The following is a 27,428-nucleotide window of genomic DNA, read 5'->3' as shown; positions in this document are numbered from 1 at the left end:
TTGATAAGTGGATGGACCTTGTTCGCATAATTGAGGACCCACTCGGCACAGTACGAGAAGAACGCCAGGGCCTTGGGGCAGTGGGGGAGGGGGATTTCCAGGAGGAGGCGCATGTGGTCGGGGCCGGGCACTAGGACTCCATGTTCCACGACATAGCCGAGGATGGCCAGGCGGGTGGTGCGGAAAACGCATTTTACTCTATTATGGGTGAGGTTCAGGAGTTTAGCGGTGCGGAGGAAGTGCCGGAGGTTTTTGTCACGGTCCTGCTGGTCGTGGCTGCAGGTGGTGACATTGTCTAAGTATGAGAACGTGGCCCGCAGCCCGTACTGGTCAACCATTCAGCCCATTTCTCTTTGGAAGACCCATTGGTGACGCCGAAGGGGACCCTGAGGAAGTGGTAGAGGCGGCCATCTGCCGCGAAAGCAATGTATTGGCGGATAGGGAGCTGGTGGTACGCGGACTTCAAGCCAACTGTGGAGAAGACTCGATACTGCGCAATCTGGTTGACCATGTCAGATATGTGGGGGAGGGGGTACGCATCGAGCTGCGTGTACCGGTTGATGGTCTGGCTGTAATCGATGACCATCCGGTGCTTCTCTCCAGCCTTGACGACCACCACTTGGACTCTCCAGGGGCTGGTACTAGCCTCAATGATCCCCTCTCGTAGGAGTCGCTCCGACCTGATGAAGGCTCTGTCCCGGGCACCCGTCTGCTCCTAGTGGCGATGGGCTTACAGTCCGGGGTGAGATTTGCGAAGAGCGAGGGTGGGGCGACCTTAAGGATCGCAAGGGTGCAGATGGTGAGGGGGGGGCAGGGGTCCACCGAACTTTAAAGTAAGGCTTTGGAGGTGGCACTGGAAGTCAAGCCCCAGTAATAGGGCAGCGCAGAGATGGGGGAGGACGTAGAGTTTGAAGTTAGCGTACTCTAGGCCTTGTACAGTGAGGGTCGCGACACAGTACCCCCGGATTTCTACTGCATGGGATCCGGAAGCCAGGGAGATTTTCTGGGTCGAGGGTAGGATGGGGAGGGAGCGGCGCCTTACCGTATCTGGGTGTATGAAGCTGTCCGTGCTCCCGGAGTCGAAAAGGCAAGTCGTCTCATACCCGTTGATCCGGGCGATCATCCGAGACTTTGCGAGGTGGTGCGGCCGGGACTGGTCGAGCGTGATGGAGGCGAGCTTCAGAAGGCGGTTGGTAGGCTGGTCAGAGGTAGCGGCGGCCAGCGTATAGTCGGGTGAGCCGGGCTCCTGGGAGGCTGCGGAGTGTTCCCAGGATGGCGGCACCCATGGGCCGCTCGTGGCGGGTGGCAGCGGCGATGGCGTCCAAGATGGCGGCCCCCGTGGGTTGCGCGTGGCGGTTGGACGATGTGTTAAATATGGCACCTCCCATGGATCGCACCTGGCGGCCGAAATTGAAGATGGCGGCAAAGATGGTGGCACCCACGGGTCGCACATGGCGGGTGGCACGGCAGCTGGGGGCAGCTCCGACAGGTAGCAGGCACTGCTGCTGGGCCTAGAGGTTTTAGGGGGAGATCGGGCCTGGCAGGCTTTTGCAAAGTGGCCCTTCCTCCCACACCTGTTGCAAGTTGCGTTCCATGCCGGGCAGCATTGTCTGGGGTAATTATCCTGGCCGCAAAAGTAGCCCCTCGGGCCACTGGTGTTGGTGGGCCGCTGCGCGGCACAGGCTTCCATCGCACCCGGGTCGAATGATGCTGGCGCCCATGAGGTCCACGAGGGTGCCCGCGGTCGGAGGTGTAGGCCTCCGTGTTCTGGGAGGCCAGCTCTAGCGAGTTGCAGAGTTGCACTGTCTCTGGGAGGCCGAGTGTACCACTTCTAGTAATCGCTGGCGGATATAGTTAGAGTTCATGCCCGTGACATAAGCGTCCCTGATCAGCAGCTCCGCGTGCTGGGTAGCCGATATCTCCCGGCAGTCACAGTTCCGGCAGAGGATGCGCAAGGCACGCAGTAATTCTGCGAGTGATACCCCAGGGCGTTGCTGTCTCGTGGCGAGGAGGTGCTTAGCATACACCTCATTAACGGACTTCACGTATTGTCCCTTCAGCAGCATTATTGCCTCCGTATACGAGGTGGCGTCCCTGATGAGAAGAAAGACTCGTGGGCTCACCCGTGTGTAGAGGATCTGCTTCTTCAGTGAAGGATGCGAGGTACGCTTCGAAGCAGCTTAGCCAGTGCTCAAATGTTTCTGTGGCGTCGGCTGCCTGTGGGTCCAGCTCCAGGCGATCAGGCTTGAGTAATGAGTTCATTTTAGAAGTTTAGTGTATTAAATTGACATGCCATCAATAAGCACACAATGAGTGATGAATGTATCTGAGGCGTTAATGCACTGAACAGAAAGCCTCCTGCCTCTGGACCTGAACTAGGGCGGAGGCGGAGACTTGCCACCTTTATACCTGAGCCGTAGGGGAGGAGCCACAGGCGGAGCCAGCCAGGACAAGCCCAGGCATGTACAACACAACACGATGCAACAGTAGTTTACCACAACCAGGCCTTACTGAACTCATAACCAGGCCTCAACTGAACACTTAAATAAGCCTCACAAAACTGATAACTAGGCCTCACCAAACCAGTAACCAGGTTTTACCAAACTAGCAGCTGGACTATAAATTGGTTAACTGGGCCTCACTGGAGCAGTATCTGAGTTAGTGTACTGCCGCACTCGGTCAACCAGACTATTAAAATGGCACCAAATTTTAGTGTTTTTTAAAAAATGAATTTAAAGAAAATAAATTTTCAGAAGTTTATGTAAAATAATTGAAGCATTACAAGAATGGCAACCTGTCCAGGTTCTTAAAGATACAGAAAAATAACCGGCTCTAATTCAATTAACCAACAAGCAACTAGATAATATATTGATTCTCAATTTATAAGGTGCATGGAGCAGTGATAGAGTTGGTGTGGCTGTCCCAGTGTCACATCACATCCCGTGAATTGCGAATCGCACAGCACAGAACCATACTGAAAATCATCCCAAAAATCTGCAAGAAATAAAACACAAAAAGGCAAATCAGCAATGGGAACTGGAAAACTAGACTCATCTCTCCAAAATACAAAAAGTCAGGCAGAAAGAAACGCAGAGTACAGGCATTAAAGCCCTTAAGCGAGTGTCATAGAATCATAAACACAGAGACCACTCAGCCACTGTGCCTATTGCCAGCTCCTTGGTAACGTTATCCAATTCGTCCAATACATCTCACTCATGTCCCCTCTGAATCGCCTCTGCTCCAAGTAAAACAACCCAAATCTATCCAATTTCTCTCCATAGCTAACACTCTCCAGCCCAGGCAACATCCTGGTAAATCTCCTCTGTACCCTTTCCAGTGCTATCACATCCCTCCTGTAATGTGGATTCCAGAACTGCACACAATACTCTAGCTATGGCCTAGCCAACGTTTTATACACAGTTCCAGCACAACCTCCCTGCTCTTAAACTCTATGCCTCGGCTAATAAAGGCAAGTATACCATATGCCTTCTTAGTCACTTTATCCACCTGCTCTGTGACCTTAAGGGACTAATGTACATGCAAACCAAGGTCCCTCTGATCTTCAATGCATTCCAGGGTCCTGCCATTCAATAAGTATTCTGTTGCCTCATTGTCCTGCCCAACTGCTTCACCTCACACTTATCCGGATTGAATTCCATTTGCCACTGATCAGCCCATCTGACCAGCTCATCTATATCCTCTTGTAATTGAAGGCTAACCTCCTCACTATTTACCACCCCTCCAATTTTCGTATCATAGAACATAGAACAGTACAGCACAGTACAGGCCCTTCGGCCCACGATGTTGTGCTGACCATTTATCCTAATCTAAGATCAACGTAATCCAGACAACCTCAATTTGCTGCTGTCCAAAAGTCTCTTAGTAGTCCCTAATGACTCTGACTCCACCACCTCTGCTGGCAGTGCATTCCACGCACCCACCACTCTCTGTGTAATGAACCTACATCTGACATCTCCCCTGTACCTTCCTCCAATCACCTTAAATTATGTCCCGGAAGCATTCCTCGGGAAAAGTCTCTGGCTATCCATTCTATCCATGCCTCTCATTGCCTTGTACACCTTTATCAAGTCACCTCTCTGCCTTCTTCGCACCAGTGAGAAAAGCCCTAGCTCCCTCAACCTTTCTTCATAAGACATGTCCTCCAGTCCAGGCAGTATCCTGGTAAATCTCCTCTGTACCCTGTCCAAAGCATCCACATCCTTCCTATAATGAGGCGACCAGAACTGGACACAATATTCCAAGTGTGGTCTAACCTGGGTTTTATAAAACTGCAGCAAAACCTCACGGCTCTTAAACTCTTCTTAACAACCCTACCAACCTGGGTGGCAACTTTGAGGAATCTATGTCCGTGGACCCCAAGATCCCTCTGTTCCTCCACACTTCCAAGAATCCTGCCTTTAACCCTGTATTCAGCATTCAAATTCGACCTTTCAAAATGAATCACTTCACATTTATCTAGGTTGAACTCCATCTGCCACTTCTCAGCCCAGCTCTGCATCCTGTCAATGTCCTGTTGTAACCTGCAACTACCCTCAACACTATCTACAACTCCACCAACTTTTGTGTCATCGGCAAACTTACTAACCCACCCTTCCACTTCCTCATCCAAGTCATTTATAAAAACCACAAAGAGCAGAAGTCCCAGAACAGACCCCTACGGGACACCACTGGTCACCAACCTCCAGGTGGAATGCTTTCCATCCACTGCCACTCGCTGTCTTCTTTCGGCCAGCCAATTCTGTATCCAGACGGCCAAATTTCCCTGTCGTCATGCCCCCTAACTTTCTGAATGAGCCTACAGTTACCTGTATCATCTGCAAACTTACTGATCAACCCTCCTACATTCATGTCTAAATCATTTATATAAACCACAAACAACAATACTGTGTTAGTAGTAAAGTTTGTTTTAATATACCATCCCTATTTTGAGTTTTAGTGAGGAGCTGAAGGAAATTAGTATCAGTCAAGAAATGTTTTTTGGAAAATTAATTGGATTGGAAGCGAATATATCTCCAGGGCCTGATAATCTTCATCTCAGAGTAGTTTCGGAAGTGGTCCTGGAAATAGTAGGTGGGCATTTTCCAAACTTCTTTGAACTCTGGAATGGTTGCTACAGATTGGAGTGTAGCTAATGCAACCCTCTATTCAAAATGGGAGGTAGAGAGAAAGGGGGAACTATCGACCAGTCAGCCTAATGCCGATAGTAGGGAAGTTGATGGAGCATGGATTTATGCAAGGAAAATCATGGATTTAGGAAAGGGAAATCATGCTTGCCAAATCTACTCGACTTTTTTGAGCATGTAATGAGTAGAGTTGACCAGGGAGACCTGGTGGATGTGGTTTATTTAGACTTTCAGAAGGCTTTCACCAAGGTCTCACATGGCAGTTGCAGTTAAAGCGCATGGGATTGCGGGTAGTGTCTTGAGATGAATAGAAAGCTGGTTAGCAGAAAGGAAACAAAAAGTTGGAATAAATTGATCTTTTCCGGACTGGCAGGCAGTGACTAGTGAGGTACCGCAGGAATCTATGCCAGGACTCCAACTGTTCACATTATTAATGAATGATTTGGATGAGGGCACTAAATGTATTATCTCCAAATTTGCAGATAATGCAAAGTTGGGTAGGAGGGTGAACTTGTGAGGCGGATGCAGAGATGCTTCAGCAGGATTTGGACAGGCTGCGTGAGTGGACACATGGCAGATGCAGTATAATGTGGATAAATGTCAGGTTATCCGCTTCAGCAGCAAAAATATTTATTATTAGTTGAATGGGTGTAAATTGAGAGAGGTGGATACTCAACGAGACCTCGGTATCCTTGTGCATCAGTCACTGAAAGTAAGCGCGCAGGTACAGCAGGCAATAAAGAAGGCAAATGGTATGTTGGCCTTCATAGCGAGAGGATTTGAGTACAGGAACAGAGATGTTTTACTGCAATTGTATAGGATATTGGTGAGGCCAGACCTAGAGTATTGTTGCAGTTTTGGTCTACTTATCTGAGGAAGGATGTTCTTGCTGTGGAGGGAGTGCAGCCAAGGTTTACCAGGCTGATTCCTGGGATGGCAGGACTGTCATATGAAGAGAGACTAAATCGGTTAGGATTATATTCATTAGAGTTCAGAAGAGTGAGAGGGGATCTCATAGAAATGTATAAAATTCTAACAGGATTAGACAGTATTATTCAAAAAGCATGTTCCTGATGGTGGGGGATTGCAGATCTAGGTGTTATAGTTTGAGGAAAAGGAGTAAACCCTTTAGGACTGAGGTGAGGATAAACATCTTCACTCAGAGAGTGGTGAATCTGTGGAATTCATTCCCACAGCATGTAGTTGAGGCCAAAATATTGTGTAATTTCAAGAAGGACTTTGATATAGCTCTTGGGGCTAAAGGGATATGAGAGGGGGGGGGGGGGGGGGCAGGCGGGATCAGGGTATTGAACTTGATGAACAGTTACGATCATAATGAATGGTGGAGCAGGCTTGAAGGGCCAAATGGCCTCCTTCTGCTCCTATTTTCTATGTATGTTTCTTTGTGAAATCTCCTGGAGTGAGGCATCCTTTCCTCACAGTCTTACAAACTAAAATAAAATATTGGGGTTTCTATCCAGTATCCTAGCCACTGTTAGGGTCTGGTCTGGGGTTGTAAACCACTGTGCTGTTAGGGAGGGAGTTCCAGGATTTTGACCCAGTGACAATGAAGGAATAGCCAATATATTTCCAAGTCAGGATGGTGAGTGACTTGGTGGGAACTTCCAGGTGGTGGTGTTCCCAGGTATTATCTGCGCTTGTCTTTTAAGGTGGTGGAGGCTGAAGGTTTGGAAGGTGCTGTCGATGGATCCTTGCTGAGTTGCTGCAGTGCACCTTGTGGATGGTACATACTGCTGCCATTGTACATCGGTGGCAGATAGAGTGAATGTTGAAGGTGGTGGATGGGGTGTCAAATCAAGCACTGTAAGACATGTTGAAGATACTGATGCACTGCAAGTTTAACAACACTCCCAGTTCATTAGTGAGATCATAACCACCTCTTCCTGTTCATTTGTTTGGATATTTAAAGATTATCATTCCCAACAAATCTGATTGAAATTTTTTTGAAAATATCAGAGTTGATAAGGAAATGTTTATGTAGGTTACTTATATTGGCTTTTAGAATAAAAGTTAAAAGTTAAATTCCCTCATTAAATAATTCTTGCGAAAGTTGAATTCCTTGCAATTGAAGAAAAGTTATCGACTTGGTTAAGAAATTGGCTCAGTGGCAGTTTGTAGGGATAATGGGCAGGTTGGCATTGTCTTCATCAGTTCCCTCTCGATTCGAGCGTGGTGCCAACCCAGGGCTGTGATTTATGCCATGGGTCTTCATGTGACTGATTCTCGAACCACAGATCTTTGGGCACATGTGCAGGCCATCCCCTGATGTAGTGGGATCTGCAGTATAGGATCTGCCGTCGCTCTACATCTTCATTATGGTTTCAGGACCCAAAGTATGATGCAGCCTTGATGGACAGGTTGCTGCCTCTTTGAACAATTAGTAGTGGATGTCTGATGTTAGTTGGAGTTTGTTTAATATACACTAATACTGGGTGCTTGGATATGACTAATTGTGCCACACAAGGATCCGTATTGGGGCCCTGAGAATTCACTCTATTTATTAACAATTTAGATTATGGATTTAAAAAGTCTCAATCCATCTGGGGATGAATTGACACTGAGTGTTCAGTGTTTAATACCCACTACTTGTTGCCCCGGTGACAATCAGTCTCAAGCGGGCTGTATGGGCCAGGAGTCACGTAGGCAGATTGAGGAGAGCGACATAGTCCAGTTTGGAATTTATCAGTTTAAAATCTGTTACTAACTTCAAGTTTTGAGAAGTATGTGTTAGTTTGACAAGGTGTCACTAAATTAAAAACAAAGTACTGCAGGTGTTGGAATAAGACCATTAGACATAGGAACAGAATTAGGCCACTCGGCCCATCGAGTCTGCTCAACCATTCAATCATGGCTGATATTTTCTCATCCCCATTTTCCTGCCTTCTCCAAATAACCCCTGATCCCCTTATTAATCAAGAACCTAAATATCTCTGTCTTATAGACAGACACTCAGTGAATTGGTCTCAACAGCCTTCTGCGGTAAAGAGTTCCACAGATTCACCACCCTTTGACTGAAGAAATTCCTCCTCATCTCTGTTTTAAAGGATTGTCCTTTTAGTATGAGATTGTGTCCTCTGGTTCTAGCTTTTCCTACAAGTGGAAACATCCTCTCCACATCCACTCTATCCAAGGCCTCGCAGTGTCCTGTGAGTTTCAATAAGATCCCCCCTCTTCCTTCTGAACTCCAACGAGTACAGACCCAGAGTCCTCGGAAATCTGAAATAAAAACAGAAAATTCTGCAAATGATCAGCATCTGTGGGGCGACAAACAGAGTTAACATTTCCAGTCTGAATTACTCTCCGTCAGAACTAAAATAGGGGCAGCACGGTGGCCTAGTGGTTCGCACAACCGCCTCATGGCGCTGAGGTCCCAGGTTCGATCCCGGCTCTGGGTCACTGTCCGTGTGGAGTTTGCACATTCTCCCCGTGTCTGCGTGGGTTTCACCCCCACAACCCAAAACAAAATGTGCAGAGTAGGTGGATTGGCCACGCTAAATTGCCCCTTAATTGGAAAAAATAATTGGGTAATCTAAATTTATAAAATTCAAAAAAAAAGAACTAAAATAGGGAAATGTGATCCATAGAATCCCTACAGTGCAGAAGGAGGCCATTGGGCCCATCAAATCTGCACCGACCCTCTGAAAGAGCACCGTATCAAGGCCCACTCCCCCGCCCCAACTCACAACCCCGTAACCCCACCTAACCTGCACATCTCGGAACTGTGTGAGAAAACCAGAGCACCCGGAGGAAACCCAAGCAGGCACGGGGAGAAAGTGCAAACTTGACACAGTCACTCAAGGCCAGAATTGAATCGGTTCCCTGGCACTGTGAGGCAGCAGTGCTAATCACTGTGCCACCATGGAGTTTATATGATATAAAGGAGGAGCAGCTGAGCAGAGTAGTACATCAGTGATTGGTGGGAGCTAAGTCAGATTGTTACAAAGATGAGACAGAAAAAGTGTTAATGGCAGTGTGAAGGACTCAAGAAGATTGACCCCAACCTTCCTGTCACTTGTCATTTCAACTCAGCACCCACGTGGAACTGCAGCTCACAACCAACTTCTGAACTGCAATTAGCGATGGGAAAAAATAAATGTGGGACCAACCAGCTACGCCACATCCCGGAAATTATTATTTTTTTAAATGTTCGTCCTTGGCCTGCTGCAATATACCAGTGAAGCTCAACATGAGCAGTATCTCATCTTTCAATCAGACAATGTTACAGCTTGATGCACTATCAATTACGACAAGACGAGAGTAGAGAGTAATCGAGGCTTTATTACGCAGAGATGTGTAGCCTCCTGCAGCTGATGCCAAAATGGCTGCAGCTCGGTGAGCACACACATTTATACTCTGCCTACTGGGCGGAGCCAGCAGGCAGGGATCTACCCTCGTACCTGTAGTACAGGGGCCCTTACCATAATACCCTTGTATGCAGTATACACAATACAAGAGTGGTGATGACCACATTCACCACCTGTTAAAAAAAAAAAGAGTCCAGCGGGGGTGGTGGAAACTATTTACATACAGGTTGTTTAAGATTTAAGAAAGGGGTTACAAATTTAGATGGTCGGGCGCCTTGATCCGGCGTTGCGAGCGCCGCAGTTGTGGTGGTGATTCAGGCGTCGGTTTGGTTGTCGGTGACTCCGGGAGCGTGTCGACCTAATCTTCATCCATGGGTGGGAGCAAGGGGAGGGCGATTCGTCCTGGAGCGGGGGCTGTGGTGGGGTGCGCCGGGGGGAGGGAGGGTGGCGCCGGGGCAGAGGGTGGGGTGTGTGGGGACCCAGCTGGTGCCAGGTCCCTGAGGGAGACTGTGTCTTGGCGGCTGTGGGGGTACACTACGTGGGCGTACTGCGGGTTCGCGCGGAGTAGCTGCACCCTCACAACCAACGGGTCCGCCTTGTGGAACCGCACGTGCTTGCAAAGGAGAATGGGTCCTGGAGCTGCCAGCCATGTTGGGAGAGAAACCCCGGAGGTGGACTTCCTGGGGAAGGCAAAGAGACGTTCATGGGGGGTTTCGTTAGTCGCAGTGCACAGGATCGACCGAATGGAGTGAAGTGCGTCGGGGAGGACCTCCTGCCAGCGGGAGGCTGGGAGGTTTCTGGACCGCAGGGTCAGCTGGACGGTCTTCCAGAGCGTCCCATTCTCCCGCACCACCTGCCCGTTTCCCTGGGGGTTGTAGCTGGTCATTCTGCTGGAGGCGATAACCCTGCTGAGCAGGAACTGGCGCAGCTCATCGCTCATAAATGAGGATCCCCAGTCGCTGTGGACGTAGGCGGGGAAACCGAACAGAGCGAAGGTGGTGTTGAGGGCTTTGATGACGGTGGCAGACGTCATGTCGGGGAATGGGACGGCAAAGGGGAATCTTGAGTACTCGTCGACCACATTGAGAAAGTACGTGTTACGGTCGGTGGAGGGGAGGGGCCCTTTGAAGTCCACGCTGAAGCGTTCAAAGGGGCGGGAGGCCTTCACCAGGTGCGCACGGTCGGCCGGTAGAAGTGCGGTTTACACTCCGTGCAGACTTGGCAGTCTCTGGTGATAGCCCTGACTTTCTCGATGGAGTAGGGCAGATTGCGGGCCTTTATGATGTGATAAAAGCGGGTGACCCCTGGGTGACAGAGATCGTCGTGCAGAGTGCAGAGTCGGTCCACTTGTGCGCTGGCACATGTACCTCGGGATAGGGCATCGGCGGGCTCGTTGAGCTTACCGGGGTGAGACAAAATCTCATAATTGTAGGTGGAGAGCTCGATCCTCCACCTCAAGTTTCTATCATTTTTGATCTTACCCCGCTGTGTGTTGTTAAATATGAAGGCAGCCGACCTTTGGTCAGTGAGGAGAGTGAATCTCCTGCCGGCCACGTAATGCCTCCAATGTCGCACAGCTTCTACGATGGCTTGTGCCTCCTTCTTGACGGAGGAGTGCCGAATTTCGGAGGCATGGAGGGTGCGGAAAAAGAATGCCATGGGCCTGTCTGCCTGGTTGAGGGTGGCGGCCAAAACGATGTCTGATGCATCGCTCTCGACTTGGAAGCGTGGCGTCTCGTCAACCGTGTGCATCGCGGCCTTGGCGATGTCGCCCTTGATACGGTTGAAGGCCTGGTGAGCCTCGGCCGTCAGGGGAAAACGGTGGAGTGGATGGGTGGGCGGGCCTTGTCCGGATAGTTAGGGACCCACTGGGCATAGTACGAGAAGAACCCCAGGCATCGTTTGAGGGCCTTGGGGCAGTGGAGGAGGGGGAGTTCCATAAGGCATGCGATCGGGCTCAAGCCCTAGAACTCTGTTCTGAACTACATAGCCGAGGATGGCTAATCAGTCCATGCTCAGCACGCACTTCTCCTTGTTGTAGGTTAGGTTGAGGAGTTTGGCGGTGTGGAGGAATTTGGAAAGGTTAGCATCATGGTCATGGCCGCAGATGGTTACGTTATCCAGATACGGGAAAGTGGCCCACAGTCCGTACCGGTCAACCATTCGTTCCATCTCCCGTGGGAAGACCGAGACCCCGTTAGTGACGCCGAAGAGAACCCTAAGGAAATTGTAAAGGCGGCCCTCTGCCTCAAACGCGGTGTACTGGCGGTCCGCCTTGTGAATTGGGAGCTGGTGATAGGCAGATTTCAGGTCCACTGTCAAGAAGACCCGGTACTGTGCAATCTGATTGACCATATCAGATATGTGTGGGAGGGGGTACGCGTCGAGCTGCGCGTACCGATTGAGGGTCTGACTGTAGTCAACGGACATCCTCTTTTTTTCTCCCCAGTTTTCACCACTACCACTTGAGCTCTCCAGGGGCTGTTGCTGGCCTCGATAATACCTTCCCGCAGCAGCCGCTGGACCTCCGACCTGATGAAGGTCCTGTCCTGGGCGCTGTACCTTCTGCTCCTGGTAGCGATGGGTTTTCAATCTGGGGTGAGGTTCGCAAACAGGGAAGGTGGGTCGATCTTAAGGGTCGTGAGGCTGCATACAATAAGGGCTGGTCGGGGCTAGGTAGGTGGTTAGGCTCCGGAGGTTACACTGGAAGTCCAGGCTGAGTAGCAAGGCAGTGCAGAGGTTGGGGAGGACGTAGAGCCGGAAGCCGCTGAACTCTACGCCCTGGATGGTGAGGGTGGCGATGCAGTACCCCCAGATCACCATGGAGTGGGATCCGGGGGCCAGGGAGATTCTCTGGTTGATGGGGTGGACCGTGAGGGAGCAGCGCCTTACCGTATCGGGGTGGATGAAGCTCAGTGCTCCCAGAGTCCAGAAGGCAGGAAACCTTGTGCACGTCGACCTTCACTGTCGTCGACGCGGTCGTGAGGTTGTGCGGTCATGACTGGCCGATCGTGACGGAGGCCAGACGTGGCTGGTCGGCAGAGGTTGCAGGCGATGAGCGGCCCGATGAGGTGTCCGACGAGCAGGGGTCCTGAGGCGAGCAAGATGGCGGCGCCCATGGGCCGCACGTGTTGTGAGTGAAGCAAGGTGGTGGCACCCGCAGGTCGCACATGGGCGGTGCCTGGGCAAATGCGGCGACCGAGCGGGTCTGGCACACAGCAGCAAAATGTCCTTTATTACCGCAGGCCTTGCAGCCTGTGCCGAGCAGCGTTGTTGGGGGTGCTTTGACTGTCCGCAGAAGTAGCACTTGAGTCCCCCTGGGTTGTTTGGCTGATGCGCGTCGCAGGCCTGGGGTTGGCTTGGGGAGGTCGCTGGTGGGGTGCACGATAGGGTGTTCGCTGGCGGGGTCCACGATGCCCAGGAGGGTGGGCCGTGCGGTCGGGGGCATACGCCTGTATATTGCATGAGGCGACTGTGAGCAAGAGCGCTAGTTTCTTGGTCGCCGCGAGGTCGAGGGTAGCCCCTTCTAAGAGTCGCTGGCGGATGTAGGCCGACCCTATGGCAGTAACCAACGCGTCTCTAAGTAGCAGATCTGAATGTTACTTCAGATCTGGCAATCGCAGTCCCTCGCCAGGGCGTGCAGGGCACGTCAGAAATCTTCCACAGGCTCACCAGGAAGTTGATGCCATGTGGAAAGGAGGTGCCTGGCGTAGATTTTGTTGGTCTGCTGAGCGTAATTCTCCTTTAGTAGCGCCATGGCCTCAGTGTATGTTGGCGCGTCCCGGATCAGGGACAAGATATCGGAGCTCAGCCGCGTGTACAGGATCTGGAGCTTCTGTGCTTCTGATGGTGAGTCTGTCGCAGATCCAATATCGGCTTCGAAGCAATGTGCGACGGCCAACTTGGCATTGTCTGCTTGAGGGTGCAGCTGCAGGCGATCTGGCTTGATGCAGAGATCCATCGTTTTATTTCTCTGCGTAATAAATTGATGCGCTATCAATTACGACGAGACGAGAGTAGAGAGTAATCGAGGCTTTATTACGCAGAGATGTGCCGATATGGCTGCAGCTCGGTGAGCACATACATTTATACTCCGCCTACTGGGTGGAGCCAGCAGGCAGGGATCTACCCCCATACCTGTACTACAGGGGCTTTACCGTAATACGCTCGTATGCAGTATACACAATACAACAGTGGTGACCACCACAAAGCTCTTCAGACTCAACATTGAGTTCAACAACTTTCTCCTCCAACTTGAACCCTTTTTTTTCAAAAACATTGTTGTCTCAATTCAAACTCCCCCTCCCCCACTGGGTCACCTGTCACTTATGTTTTAGTTTTGCTTTCACTGATCTTTGTTCTCCCATTATCACATTCTGTTATCTTATCTTTAGCCCTTTACACTGCCATGAACTATTCCCGACAGAGCTTTGTAACTAGCTCCCACTAATCACTGACTCCAGCTGCTCTGCACACTCTCAGGTAATATAAAGCCCCTCACATTTTCCCCTCTCTTTATCTCTGAAGAAGAGTCAGATGGACTGGAAATGTTTCTTTCTCCACAGATGCTGAGTATTTCCGTCATGTTCTGTTTTTGTGACAAGGTATCACAGTGAGACCACTACACCGGGCTGCACATCCTGTAGCAGAAGCTCAGATACATCAAGGCCTGGGGCATATCGAAATAAATGAGTTTGACCAACAGAGTCGAACTACCTTACCATCACTCCGACAATCCCAATTCCCACCACTCCAATCATGTATAGCTTTGAGTTGAAAAATTCCTTTAATTTAGAAGAGCAGTTCTGTGGAGACAATGAGCAGGAAATCAGTGATGGTGGTCAGAAGTCAGACCATAATAGTATTTTCTCACAAATAACATGCTGAATAAGTGCTCTACGATCATTACTCCTCAAAGCATTGTCATCCCCAAGTTTTGTTGCTGGGAATATTTGAGCGTTATTACTTGAGGGATAAATATTGACCAGAGTTCCAAGGCGAACTCCCCAGCTCTTCCTATAAATAATATCCAGGGATCCTTTCAGTCCGCTTCAGATGTAAAAAGGCTTCAATAGCTCGGAAAGACAGCAACTCCAACAGTGAGTTACCCTCGTTATCAGGCAGGATTCGATCCTGCCTCTGGAGTGATGCTTATACCCACAATCCTCATCCTGAGTGTAGTGAGTGTCCAGACTGTGCACTATCCCAAGGAAAAATACTCAACAGTCAGCTTTTCAATCTGTACAATTTCCTGCCCAGACTCCATCCGAAAATTTACTTCAGCTTCAATCTCCCAAAGAAATAAACAAGAGAAACATGACTGAGGTTGTGGTGAATCCAGGAGCCGCAGACTAAAAGGCAAATCAGGTTTATTCACAAAGAAGGTTTCAGCCGCGATGTACAAATCAAATTTCCCAGCCCGTGACGACCGGAACTATCGAGATTACTGGGGCGACTGGGACTACTGGGACTATCGGGACTACCAAAATGACTGGGACGATCGGGACTACCGGGACGTTCGGGATAATCGGGACTACCGGGACGATCGAGATAATCGTGACTACGCGAATGATTGGGACGATCGGGACTACCGGGACGTTCGGGATAATCTGGACTACCGGGACGATCAAGATAATCGTGACTACGCGAATGATTGGGACGATCGGGACTACCGGGACGTTCGGGATAATCTGGACTACCGGGATGATCGAGATAATCGTGACTACGCAAATGATTGGCACGATCGGGACTATCGGGATAATCGGGACTACCAGGACGATCGAGATAATCGTGACTACACGAATGACTGGGACGATCGGGACTACCGGGACGATCGGGATAATCGGGACTACCGGGATAATCGTGACTACCCGAATGATTGGGACGATCGGGATTATCGGGATTACCGGGACGATCGGGATAATTGGGACTACCGGAATGATTGGGACTATTGGGACAATCGGGACTACCGGAATTAACGAGATTACCGGAACGACTGGTACAATCAGGATGATCAGGATGATCGGGACAACCAGGACGTCTGGGACAATCGGGACTACCGGGACTACAGGGATGATCGGGACTACAGGGACAAATCGGGACTACTGGGACTACAGGGACGATTGGGACTACCTGGACAATCGGGATGATTGGGACTACCCGGATGATCAGGACTACCTGGACGATTGGGACACCGGGATGACTGGGACGATCATGATGATCGAATCTACCGGGACAACTGGGACAACCGGAACTATCGAGATTACCGGGATGAATGGGACGATCGGGAGTACCGGGACGATCGGGACTACCGATATGACCGGGACGACTGGGACGATCAGGACTACCGGGATGATCGAGACTACCGGGACGATTGGGACTACCGGGACAAATGGCACGATCAGGATGATCGGGACTACCGGATCTGCCGGAGCAGGCACGGGTGTCGATATCTGAGGACTTGTTAATGAACCCCTATTGAGCCTCCATCCGCTCAACACGGGAACTCATATTCCACAAAAGCCACAGGGAGATCAATTAGCAATCCCTTGTGGTCCTCAAGAGGGTTATCACAGAGGTCTATAAAATAATAAATGGAATGAAAGACTAGTACGACCCTGACAGCACAGAAATTAGCATGATTGCCAATTGGAACATACACATGGATGTCTAATGTCAAACGAAATCTCGGAATGGGAAGGGGAGCACAAGCAGGATCTGTGGAATGACACCAGGGGCAATTCGATAATTAAATAAATAAACAGACTGAATTGATGAATTGTCCATATTGCTTTGTGACAGGGTCAGCCGAAGGTCAGAGCTTATTATCAGAGTTTAACATCAATTGAAGGGCTGTGACAATATGTGCAAGCGAATCAAGCAATTCAAGAATTCAATGTGAAACATGGAACTCACCGCTGGCACGCGTAATGTGGGGCAGAGAAGCTGTATAGAAGGATCTGGTAATGAGTCTCCACAGCAATGCAACTAGAGAGAGACAGGGAAAAACATTTCACATTAAATCTGGCAGTGCCTGACAGGTTAGAACATATATGTGACTGTGAGACTGTGCAGGTCCTTCCTGTTTGTTCTTATTTATTCCCTTATTTACCCTTTCTTTTATTTTTGCCATTTTGATCCATGGATGCTGAATGGACACGTGAATTTAAGGCAAAGCGGCCTGCATCTTTAATTCAAACAGGAAGACCCAGAAGGCTGAGCTATTTTAGACTGGCATCAATGATGACTCGAATGGATTGATGTGGCTGGTGGTCAATGAATGGGCCTAAAACACGGTGCTCTGCCCAGTAACAGGTGGTGTTTGGTACTGATAATGGTTCAGAGACCGAAAGAGTTTTCAGTTTCGCTTTGGCAGCTAAGAGAGAAAACCTCTCTTTCCCACTCTGATTTCTCCAGAAATAACCAGCGAATTCTCATCAAAAGCTCACTGTAGTCACCAACTCTCTGTACAGAAAAGGTTGATGCAGGCAGAACCCAGAATCTGATAACTCTCGCCGCAGAACAGGCTGGAGTGAAGCCAGAGGCCTTTCCTGGAAAAGTTGTAAGATATTGCTACCTGCAAGTAAGATCATTACAGGCTGTAAACCAGAGACTTTGATCCACACTCATACTGTGAATAAAGTGCACTAAAGAACTCATCATGTGAAGCAAGAACTCCTATCTTTTGATCTTAATCCTTATTATTTTTACCCCTTTCCATCTCCCTGTGTTTGTCTGTCTTGTGTGGGTGGGAAAAGGGTGGGGTAGTTAAAGGGGGAGTCAGGCATTAGTTTGACATTAAGTAGTTGTATTTATTGCGCATTTCATATTTGTTCTAGTTATAAATAAACAGTATGTGTGCGATGTGGGAGCTCAGGGACACGTCCACTGTCCCTGGCTCTTTCACGTGCAAGAAGTGAGTTCAGTACAGCTTCTGTTAGACCACTTGACGACTCTGGAGCTGCGGATGGACTCACTTTGGAGCATCCGCGATGCTGAGGAGGTCGTGGATAGCACGTTTAGCGAGTTGGTCACACCGCAGGTGAAAATTAATGAGGGAGATAGAAAATGGGTGATCAAAAGAAAGAGCAAGAGTAGGAAGGCAGTGCAGGTGTCCCCTGCGGTCATCTCCCTGCAAAACAGATATACTGCTTTGGATACTGTTGAGGGAGATGGCTCACCAGGGGAAGGCAGCAGCAGCCAGGTTCCTGGCACCGTGGCTGGCTCTGCTGCACAGCAGGGCAGGAAGAAAAATGGCAGGGCTATAGTGATAGGGGACTCAATCGTTAGGGGAATAGACAGGCGGTTCTGTGGACACAATCGAGACTCCAGGATGGTATGTTGCCTCCCTGGTGCAAGGGTCAAGGATGTCTCGGAGCGGCTGCAGGACATTCTGGGGGGGGGGGGGGGGGAGGGAGGGTGAACAGCCAGCTGTCGTGGTGCACATAGGCACCAACGATATAGGTAAAAAACGGGATGAGGTCCTACAAGCGGAATTCAGGGAGTTAGGAGTTAAACTAAAAAGTAGGACCTCAAAGGTAGTAATCTCAGGATTGCTGCCAGTGCCACGAGCTAGTCAGAGTAGGAATGTCAGGATAGATAGGATGAAGGCGTGGCTCGAGAGATGGTTCAAGAGGGAGGGATTCAAATTCCTGGGGCATTGGGACCGGTTCTGGGGGAGGTGGGACCAGTACAAACCGGACGGTCTGCACCTGGGCAGGACTGGAACCGATGTCCTAGGGGGGTTGTTTTCTAGAGCTGTTGGGGAGGGTTTAAACTAATGTGGCAGGGGGATGGGAACCGATGCAGGAAGTTGGAAGGTAGTAAACAGGGACAGAAGCAAAAGGAAGTAAGGGGAAAAGTGCAAGGCAGAGAAGTCATAGTCAAAAATCTAAACGAGCGACAGTACAAGGTACAGTGACTGAGGGGAGCTCAGTGAATAGGCCCAGTAATACTAAAAGGAATAAAACTGGATATGTTAAGATTCAAAACAGAGGTAAAAAAACCAACATAAGTGTACTTTACCTGAATGCTCGTAGTATTCGGAATAAAGTAAATGAGTTGATGGCACAAATCATCGTAAAGGACTATGATTTAGTGGCCATTACTGAAACATGGTTAAAGGATGGTCACGACTGGTAGTTAAATATCCGAGGGTATCAAACTATTCGGAAGGACAGAGTGGATGGTAAGGGAGGTGGTGTAGCTCTGTTATTTAAGGATGACATCCGGGCAATAGTAAGGGATGACATCGGTGCTATGGAGGATAAGGTTGAATCCATTTGGGTGGAAATCAGGAATAGAAACGCGAAAAAGTCACTGATAGGAGTAGTCTATCGGCCACCAAATAGTAACGTTATGGTGGGGCAGGCAATAAACAAAGAAATAACTGATGCATGTAGAAATGGTACAGCAGTTATCATGGGGGATTTTAATCTACATGTCGATTGGTTTAACCAGGTCGGTCAAGGGAACTTTGAGGAGGAGTTTATAGAATGTATCTGCGATAGTTTCCTAGAACAGTATGTAATGGAACCTACGAGGGAACAAGCGGTCCTAGATCTTGTCCTGTTTAATGAGACAGGATTGATTCATGATCTCATAGTTAGGGATCCTCTCGGAAAGAGCGATCACAATATGGTGGAATTTAAAATACAGATGGAGGGTGAGAAAGTAAAATCAAATACTAGTGTTTTGTGTTTAAACAAAGGAGATTACAAGGGGATGAGAGAAGAACTAGCTAAGGTAGACTGGGAGCAAAGACTTTATGGTGGAACAGTTGAGGAACAGTGGAGAACCTTCCAAGCTATTTGTCACAGTGCTCAGCAAAGGTTTATACCAACAAAAAGGAAGGACGGTAGAAAGAGGGAAAATCAACCGTGGATATCTAAGGAAATAAGGGAGAGTATCAAATTGAAGGAAAAAGCATATAAAGTGGCAAAGATTGCTGGGAGATTAGAGGACTGGGAAATCTTTAGGGGGCAACAGGGAGCTACTAAAAAAGCTATAAAGAAGAGTAAGATAGAGTATGAGAGTAAACTTGCTCAGAATATAAAAACAGACAGTAAAAGTTTTTACAAATATATAAAACAAAAAAGAGTGGCTAAGGTAAATATTGGTCCTTTAGAGGATGAGAAGGGAGTTTTAATAATGGAAAATGAGGAAATGGCTGAGGAACTCAACAGGTTTTTTGGGTCGGTCTTCACAGTGGAAGACACAAATAACATGCCAGCGACTGATAGAAATGAGGCTATGACAGGTGAGGACCTTGATAGGATTGTTATCACTAAGGAGGTACTGATGGGCAAGCTAATGGGGCTAAAGGTAGACAAGTCTCCTGGCCCTGATGAAATGCATCACAGAGTGCTAAAAGAGATGGCTAGGGAAATTGCAGATGCACTAGTGATAATTTACCGAAATTCACTAGACTCTGGGGTGGTCCCGGTGGATTGGAAATTAGCAAACGTGACACCACTGTTTAAAAAAGGAGGTAGGCAGAAAGCAGGAAATTATAGGCCAGTGAGCTTAACTTCGGTAGTAGGTAAGATGCTGGAATCTATCATCAAGGAAGAAATAGCGAGGCATCTGGATAGAAATTGTCCCATTGGGCAGACGCAGCATGGGTTCATAAAGGGCAGGTCATGCCTAACTAATTTAGTGGAATGTTTTGAGGACATTACCAGTGCAGTAGATAACGGGGAGCCAATGGATGTGGTATATCTGGATTTCCAGAAAGCCTTTGACAAGGTGCCACACAAAAGGTTGCTGCATAAGATAAAGATGCATGGCATTAAGGGTAAAGTAGTAGCATGGATAGAGGACTGGTTAATTAATAGAAAGCAAAGAGTGGGGATTAGTGGGTGTTTCTCTGGTTGGAAATCAGTAGCTAGTGGTGTCCCTCAGGGATCCGTGTTGGGCCCACAATTGTTCACAATTTACATAGATGATTTGGAGTTGGGGACCAAGGGCAATGCGTCCAAGTTTGCAGATGACACTAAGATGAGTGGTAAAGCGAAAAGTGCAGAGGATACTGGAAGTCTGCAGAGGGATTTGGATAGGTTAAGTGAATGGGCTCGGGTCTGGCAGATGGAATACAATGTTGACAAATGTGAGGTTATCCATTTTGGTAGGAATAACAGCAAACGGGATTATTATTTAAACAATAAAATATTAAAGCATGCCGCTGTGCAGAGAGACTTGGATGTGCTAGTGCATGAGTCACAGAAGGTTGGTTTACAGGTGCAACAGGTGATTAAGAAGGCAAATGGAATTTTGTCCTTCATTGCTAGAGGGATGGAGTTTAAGACTAGGGAGGTTATGTTGCAATTGTATAAGGTGTTAGTGCGGCCACACCTGGAGTATTGTGTTCAGTTTTGGTCTCCTTACTTGAGAAAGGACGTACTGGCACTGGAGGGTGTGCAGAGGAGATTCACTAGGTTAATCCCAGAGCTGAAGGGATTGGATTATGAGGAGAGGTTGAGTAGACTGGGACTGTACTCATTGGAATTTAGAAGGATGAGGGGGGTCTTATAGAAACATTCAAAATTATGAAGGGAATAGATAGGATAGATGCGGGCAGGTTGTTTCCACTGGCGGGTGAAAGCAGAACTAGGGGACATAGCCTCAAAATAAGGGGAAGTAGATTTAGGACTGAGTTTAGGAGGAACGTCTTCACCCAAAGGGTTGTGAATCTATGGAATTCCTTGCCCAGTGAAGTAGTTGAGGCTCCTTAATTACATATTTTTAAGGTAAAGATAGATAGTTTTTTGAAGAATAAAGGGATTAAGGGTTATGGTGTTCGGGCCGGAAAGTGGAACTGCGTCCACAAAAGATCAGCCATGATCTCATTGAATGGCGGAGCAGGCTCGAGGGGCCAGATGGCCTACTCCTGCTCCTAGTTCTTATTTGTGCTTAAACTTACAAACCTGGTGACTGTAGTTATTAGGTAGTCAAGGGCCAAAGATTTCGGGAATTTTTATAAGAATTATTATTAAGTATTCATTTGTGTTGTGATTGCGGGATGATTGGGGCTGGATTTGACCGTGCACTTGCCCGTGGTGTCATAGCAATTTTGTGTGTCAGCGAATCAGAAGTAGTACAATAAAGTATTACGAAGAAGATTAGGAAGTGAACTTATTGAGATGTTCAAAATTATGAACAATTTTGATGAAGTAAAGAATATTCTGTTTCCACTAGATGGTAAGTCAATGACTAGTGTTCACAATTTCAAAATGGTCAGCAAGATAGCTACAAGTGAGCTGAGGAGAAGCTTCTTCATCAGAGATTTGGGATTTGGAATGCGCTGCCTGGGAGAGTGATGGAGGTGGATTCCATCGGAGGCTTCAAAAGACAGCTGGATACATATTTGAAAGTGATGAATTTAGAGGGCCTCGGAGACAGGCTCGAGAATGGGATTAGCTGGTTAGCTCAAGGCAGCAAAGTGGGTAGCGCTGCTACCTCACAGCGCTAGGGACCTGGGTTCAATTGCAGTCTTGGATCATTGTCTATGAGGAGTCTGCAGGTTTTCTCCGTGTCTGCGGGTTTCCTCTGGGTGCTCTGGTTTCCTCCCACAGTCACAAAGATGTGCAGATTAGGTGGATTGGCTGAGTTAAATTGCTCCTTAGTGTCAAAAGGTTAGGTGGGTTATGAAGATAGGATGGAGGAATGGGCCACGATAGGGTGCTCTTTCAGAGGGTCAGTGCAGACTCAATGGGCTGAATTACCTCTTTCTGCACTGTAGGAATTCAATGGTTGTTTTGGGAGCTGGTGCAGGCACAATGGGCTGAATGGCCTCCTTCTGTGCTCTACAATTCTATGGTTTTATGATAAATTGGTTGCTGGGATAAAAGGGGTTGGCCTGTGAGGCATGGTTGAATAAATTGGGCTATAGGCGTGATTCAGCGAACTGAAGTTAAACTCTGGTTTTGGGCGCATTGGGCAGGGAGCTTTGCGATGGCCGCATTGGTGAGATCACGCACTATATTGTCAAAATGAGCCCCTAAGATATTCTTAACATTACTGGCTTCTTCGCTGTCCGACTCGCGCCTCAGTGTCCTGCCGTTAACAAGGAGGAGCTGCTTTTAAACGCTCCCTAACCACTCGCCCCCAGCCAACACACAAACATGACAGCTCACAGACCTGCACCTCACTTTGGGATGCCGACCTGGCCAGGCTTCTCAGCGCTTTGGATGAGAGGCGGGGCACCCTGTTCCCCTGAGGGGGTTAAATAACCAACAAGGACGTCAATGCCGCCTGGGAGGCAGTGGCAGCGGCTGTCATGCGGGAAGCATGACCAGGAGGACCACTGTCCAATGTTGTATTATGGGAGCGGCGTTTACAGAAATGTATCATGGAGTTCAACCAACCTCTCCCTTTAATGTATTGTTGCTTTTGAAGCATACCAGGTGTGGTATTACAATTATGGACACGTAGGTTTTTAAACACAAAACAATGTTTATTCCATGAATTCAACTTAACCTTTTTAAATAAACATAGGAACCCTTAACACCCCTTACTTCAAAGATAACCCCGAAAATAATACAACACTAAATAATCCCTCAAAATGTTCCTTCAGACCTCCAAAAGATTGAACACCTTTAAACAGAAACACATCAGGTTAAAGACGTTACTATTATGAGTTTAAATCACCCAAATGATTCAGAGAAAGTCTTTCCTGTCAGAGGTCACAGCAAATCCAGCTCACTGCAAACACAGACACACCAAGTTATTTTTCTTCATGCAGCTCTCAGCAAACCAGCCAGGCACTTTTCAGCTGCTCTCTCTCTCAAACTGAAACTAAAAGCAGAAGTGAGCTCAACTCAGCTACCCCCACCCTCTGACATCACTTCAGTAATATGAGCTGCTTCATTTCTTAAAGGTACATTACTTAAACAACTATTTCTTAAGGGTACTTTCACATGACAGTTGCAAGAAGACCAGCAACCTCCAACAGGCTCCAAGGGTGCATTATCAGCTCTCTACTGGCATCAGTTCCACCTGCCACCCCTCAAATTCCCAAATCCACCCCCCCCCCTCCACCCAATTGACTGACTGACACCCTGCTCCCTCCCCACATTCGATCTTCGTGTTTGTTCCTCAGAACCGCCTGGCACCCACCAGCACAACTCCTTCATGTCCAGGTGCGGTGCCCACACATGCCACCTGCTGCAGACCCCCGATCCATCAAGCCTGCAGCTCACAATGCCCTCTCTTTGTCCCAGCAGGAGAACACAGCTCATAATCGGAAGGGTTTAAACTAATTTGGCAGGGGAATGGGAACCGGATTTGTAGTCCAGCAACTAAGACAGCCGATATTCAGGATGCCAAAGCACGTAGTGATGCAGTGGGGAAGGGAACACTGACAAAGGAGAGTACTTGCAGGCACGGAGATAGGTTGAAGTGTGTATACTTCAACGCAAGAAGCATCAGGAATAAGGTGGGTAAACTTAAGGCATGGATCGGTACTTGAGACTACGATGTGGTGGCCATCACGGAAACTTGGATAGAGGAGGGGCAGAAATGGTTGTTGGAGGTCGCTGGTTATAGATGTTTCAATAAGATTAGGGAGGATGGTAAAAGAGGTGGGGGGTGTGGGATTGTTAATTAGAGATAGTATAACAGCTGCAGAAAGGCAGTTCGAGGAGGATCTGCCCACTGAGGTAGTATGGGTTGAAGTCAGAAATAGGAAAGAAGTCACCTTGTTGGGAGTTTTCTATAGGCCCCCCCAATAGCAGCAGAGATGTGGAGGAACAGATTGGGAAACAGATTTTGGAAAGGTGCAGCAGTCACAGGGTAGTAGTCATGGGTGACTTCAACTTCCCAAACATTGAGTGGAAACTCTTTAGATCAAATAGTTTGGATGGGGTGGTGTTTGTGCAGTGTGTCCAGTGTGATAGGTACATGGATTACGGTAGAATAATGGAGTGTAGATTAATTTGTTCTTAAGGGCAGCATGGTAGCATTGTGGATAGCACAATTGCTTCACAACTCCAGGGTCCCAGGTTCGATTCCCGGCTGGGTCACTGTCTGTGCGGAGTCTGCACATCCTCCCCGTGTGTGCGTGGGTTTCCTCCGGGTGCTCCGGTTTCCTCCCACAGTCCAAAGATGTGCAGGTTAGGTGGATTGACCATGATAAATTGCCCTTAGTGTCCAAAATTGCCCTTAGTGATGGATGGGGTTACTGGGTTATGGGGATAGGGTGGAGGTGTTGACCTTGGGTAGGGTGCTCTTTCTGCTCTGTAAATTCTATGATAATCTATGATTAATCTAGGATAAGGGTTCGGCGCAACATCGTGGGCTGAAAGGCCTGTTCTGTGCTGTGTTTATCTATGTTTTTTTTCTATAATAAACAGGGAAAGGGCCAAGACAGGGGGACAGAGTAAAATAGATTCATAGAATTTACAGTGCAGAAGCAGGCCATTCGGCCCATCGAGTCTGCACCGGCTCTTGGAAAGAGCACCCTACCCAAGGTCAACACCGCCACCCTATCCCCATAACCCAGTAACCCACCCAACACTAAGGGCAATTTTGGACTTGTAGGCTTGGGTAGGGTGATCTTTCCAAGGGCCGGTGCAGTCTCGATGGGATGAATGGCCTCCTTCTGCACTGTAAATTCTATGATTCTATGAACAAACTTGCTTACATGCTCGCTCACATACAAACATGCTTACACATTCACTCACACACACACGCACTCATTCACACACACACAGACACACACACTATATTCAACACACAGTCAGATACACTCTCTCACACATACATGCTCACATACTCACTCACACACAAACTCACTCACACACTAACCCTTCCCCCATTCCCTCCTTTTGGTCCAGTCTCCAATACCTGGGTGGTCCAAGGAGGGACATACAGAAACAGTAAAGATCAAAGCCTAAACCCAGGTTTGTGTGGAGCCTGATGACTTCTTTTCTGCCCCATTCACTGTAGTTGAAGCTGCCTGTCTCTGACTGCACCAAGTCGGCATAGAAACATTGCACACCCGCTTGCCCACCCAGCTAGAAGAGATTTCTGGTGTTCCAGTGGCCTGTGTGCTCACTCATCAGCTCTGCCTTGCTGTTTGGCAGGATCGATCCAGGTCTGTCCAGCCGGAGGCTCCAGTTCGGTCGTCTTCCATCTCACAGGAGGGGCAGCTCACCATCGCCCAATGTGCCCATTGTGACCCCATTGGTTCACAATTTGGAAACCTTTGATCTACAAGATGCACTGCAAGAACTCACCAAGTTTCCTTTGACATCACCATCCAAACCATGGGCCAGGATTCTCCGCCGCCAGGATTCTCCGTTTTGCCAGCAGTCCGAGGGTTTCCCAATGGCATGGGGCTGCTCCACAATGGGAAACCCCATTACAAGCAGGCGTAATGGAGCATCCTGCAGGCGGGGTGAAGCAGAAATGTGGCACGGCAGGGGCGGAGAATTCAGCCCATCATCTTTACTATCGAGAAGGACAAGGCAGCAAATACCTGGGAACACCACCACCTGGAGGTTCCCCTCCAAGTCATTCACCATCCTGACTTGGAACTATATCGCCGTTCCTTCACTATTGCTGAGTAAAACTCCTGGAATACCTCCCTAACAGCACTGTGGGTGTACCTACACCTCATGGACTGCATCAGTTCAAGAGATCGACAGATATATATGAAGGTGATTAAAGTTCAATTCAAGGTAATTTTTCAGCCTCCTAACCATCTTCCTTGTGCTCAGGCTGCCCACTCAATGGAGGCAGCCCCTCTGCAGCAGGTTCACAGTTTATCAGAGATGAAGCCTGCATACCATTGGTCGGACCGCAGGAAGGAAAGGGTACAATCGTGATCAACGGCGATCCAGTATTGGTGTTTCTCTTCCCATCACAATGTACCTTGGTGAGGGATCCTCACAGCTTCCACCCTATCTCAGCAGTGCCAACTCTCCCTCTGGGGCTGCTGAGGCTCCAGTGCTAAGAGACCTCTGATTGGGTCTAAAGCATGGGAAGCCAGCTCACCATGCTGATAAGTGAAAACTGCCATATTCCCCAAAGACCAGAGGCTGCTCTCTGTGATTAATGTAAGAATTTCAGATATATTGTGTTATGTGTTTGGTGCAGTAAGGGTTAAAGGCCTGGGTTAGTGTGTGTGGGGGGGTGTGGGTGTGTGTGTGTGAGAGAGACTGCTGCAGTCAAGTTTTTTTAAATCCTGGTTTAAAAGATTGGGAGCCAGGGGTACATAGAACATATAAAAATACAGCACAGAGCAGACCCTTTGGCCCACGATGTTGTGCTGATCTTTTGTTCTAGATTAAGAACAAATTAATCTACACCCCACCATTCTACAATAATTTCATAGAATTTCATAGAATTTACAGTGCAGAAGGAGGCCATTCGGCCCATCGAGTCTGCACCGGCTCCTGGAAAGAGCACCCTACCCAAGCCCACACCCCCACCCCATCCCCATCCCCCAGTTACCCCACCCAACACTAAGGGCAATTTTGGACACTAAGGGCAATTTAACATGGCCAATCCACCTAACCTGCACATCGTTGGAGTGTGGGAGGAAACCGGAGTACCCGGAGGAAACCCAAACACGAGGAGAACGTGCAAACTCCGCACAGATAGTGACCCAAGCCGGGAATCAAACCTGGGACCCTGGAGCTGTGAAGCAATTGTGCTAACCACTATGCTACCGTTCTGCCCACTATATTAATCATCTTCAATGAAGTTACTGTGAAAAGCCCCTAGTCGCCATATTCCGGTGCCTTTTCGGAGAGGCTGGCACGGGAATTGAACCCGCGCTGCTGGGATTGTTCTGTATTACAAGCCAGCAATTTAGCCCACTGTGCTAAACCAGCCCCTATCCACTAGTTACAGATTTCCAACTCGAGAGTGACCTATTTAGAACATAGACATAGAACAGCACAGCACAGAACAGGCCCTTCGGCCCTCGATGTTGTGCCGAGCAATGATCACCCTA

At 48.5% G+C, this 27,428-nt stretch overlaps 1 protein-coding gene across 1 annotated transcript in view; it reads right to left on the bottom strand.

The window, feature by feature from the left end:
- Positions 1 to 2,742: 2,742 nt before the first annotated feature.
- Positions 2,743 to 27,428, bottom strand: part of LOC119978968 (CD9 antigen-like) — a 212,780-nt gene continuing 188,094 nt past the window's right edge. The window contains exons 6-8 of the mRNA XM_038820918.1: positions 16,385 to 16,456; positions 14,191 to 14,274; positions 2,743 to 2,994 (exon numbers count right to left, since the gene is read on the bottom strand). Of these exons, the coding sequence (XP_038676846.1) occupies positions 2,929 to 2,994; positions 14,191 to 14,274; positions 16,385 to 16,456 (222 nt within the window). The 3' untranslated portion in view covers positions 2,743 to 2,928. The remainder of the gene's footprint in view (positions 2,995 to 14,190; positions 14,275 to 16,384; positions 16,457 to 27,428) is intronic.

The sequence above is a fragment of the Scyliorhinus canicula genome, chromosome 15 (assembly GCF_902713615.1).
Source record: "Scyliorhinus canicula chromosome 15, sScyCan1.1, whole genome shotgun sequence".
Taxonomy (NCBI): Eukaryota; Metazoa; Chordata; class Chondrichthyes; order Carcharhiniformes; family Scyliorhinidae; genus Scyliorhinus; species Scyliorhinus canicula.
Note: the sequence above shows the minus strand (reverse complement) of the source record. Positions and strands in the feature narration are given on the sequence as shown.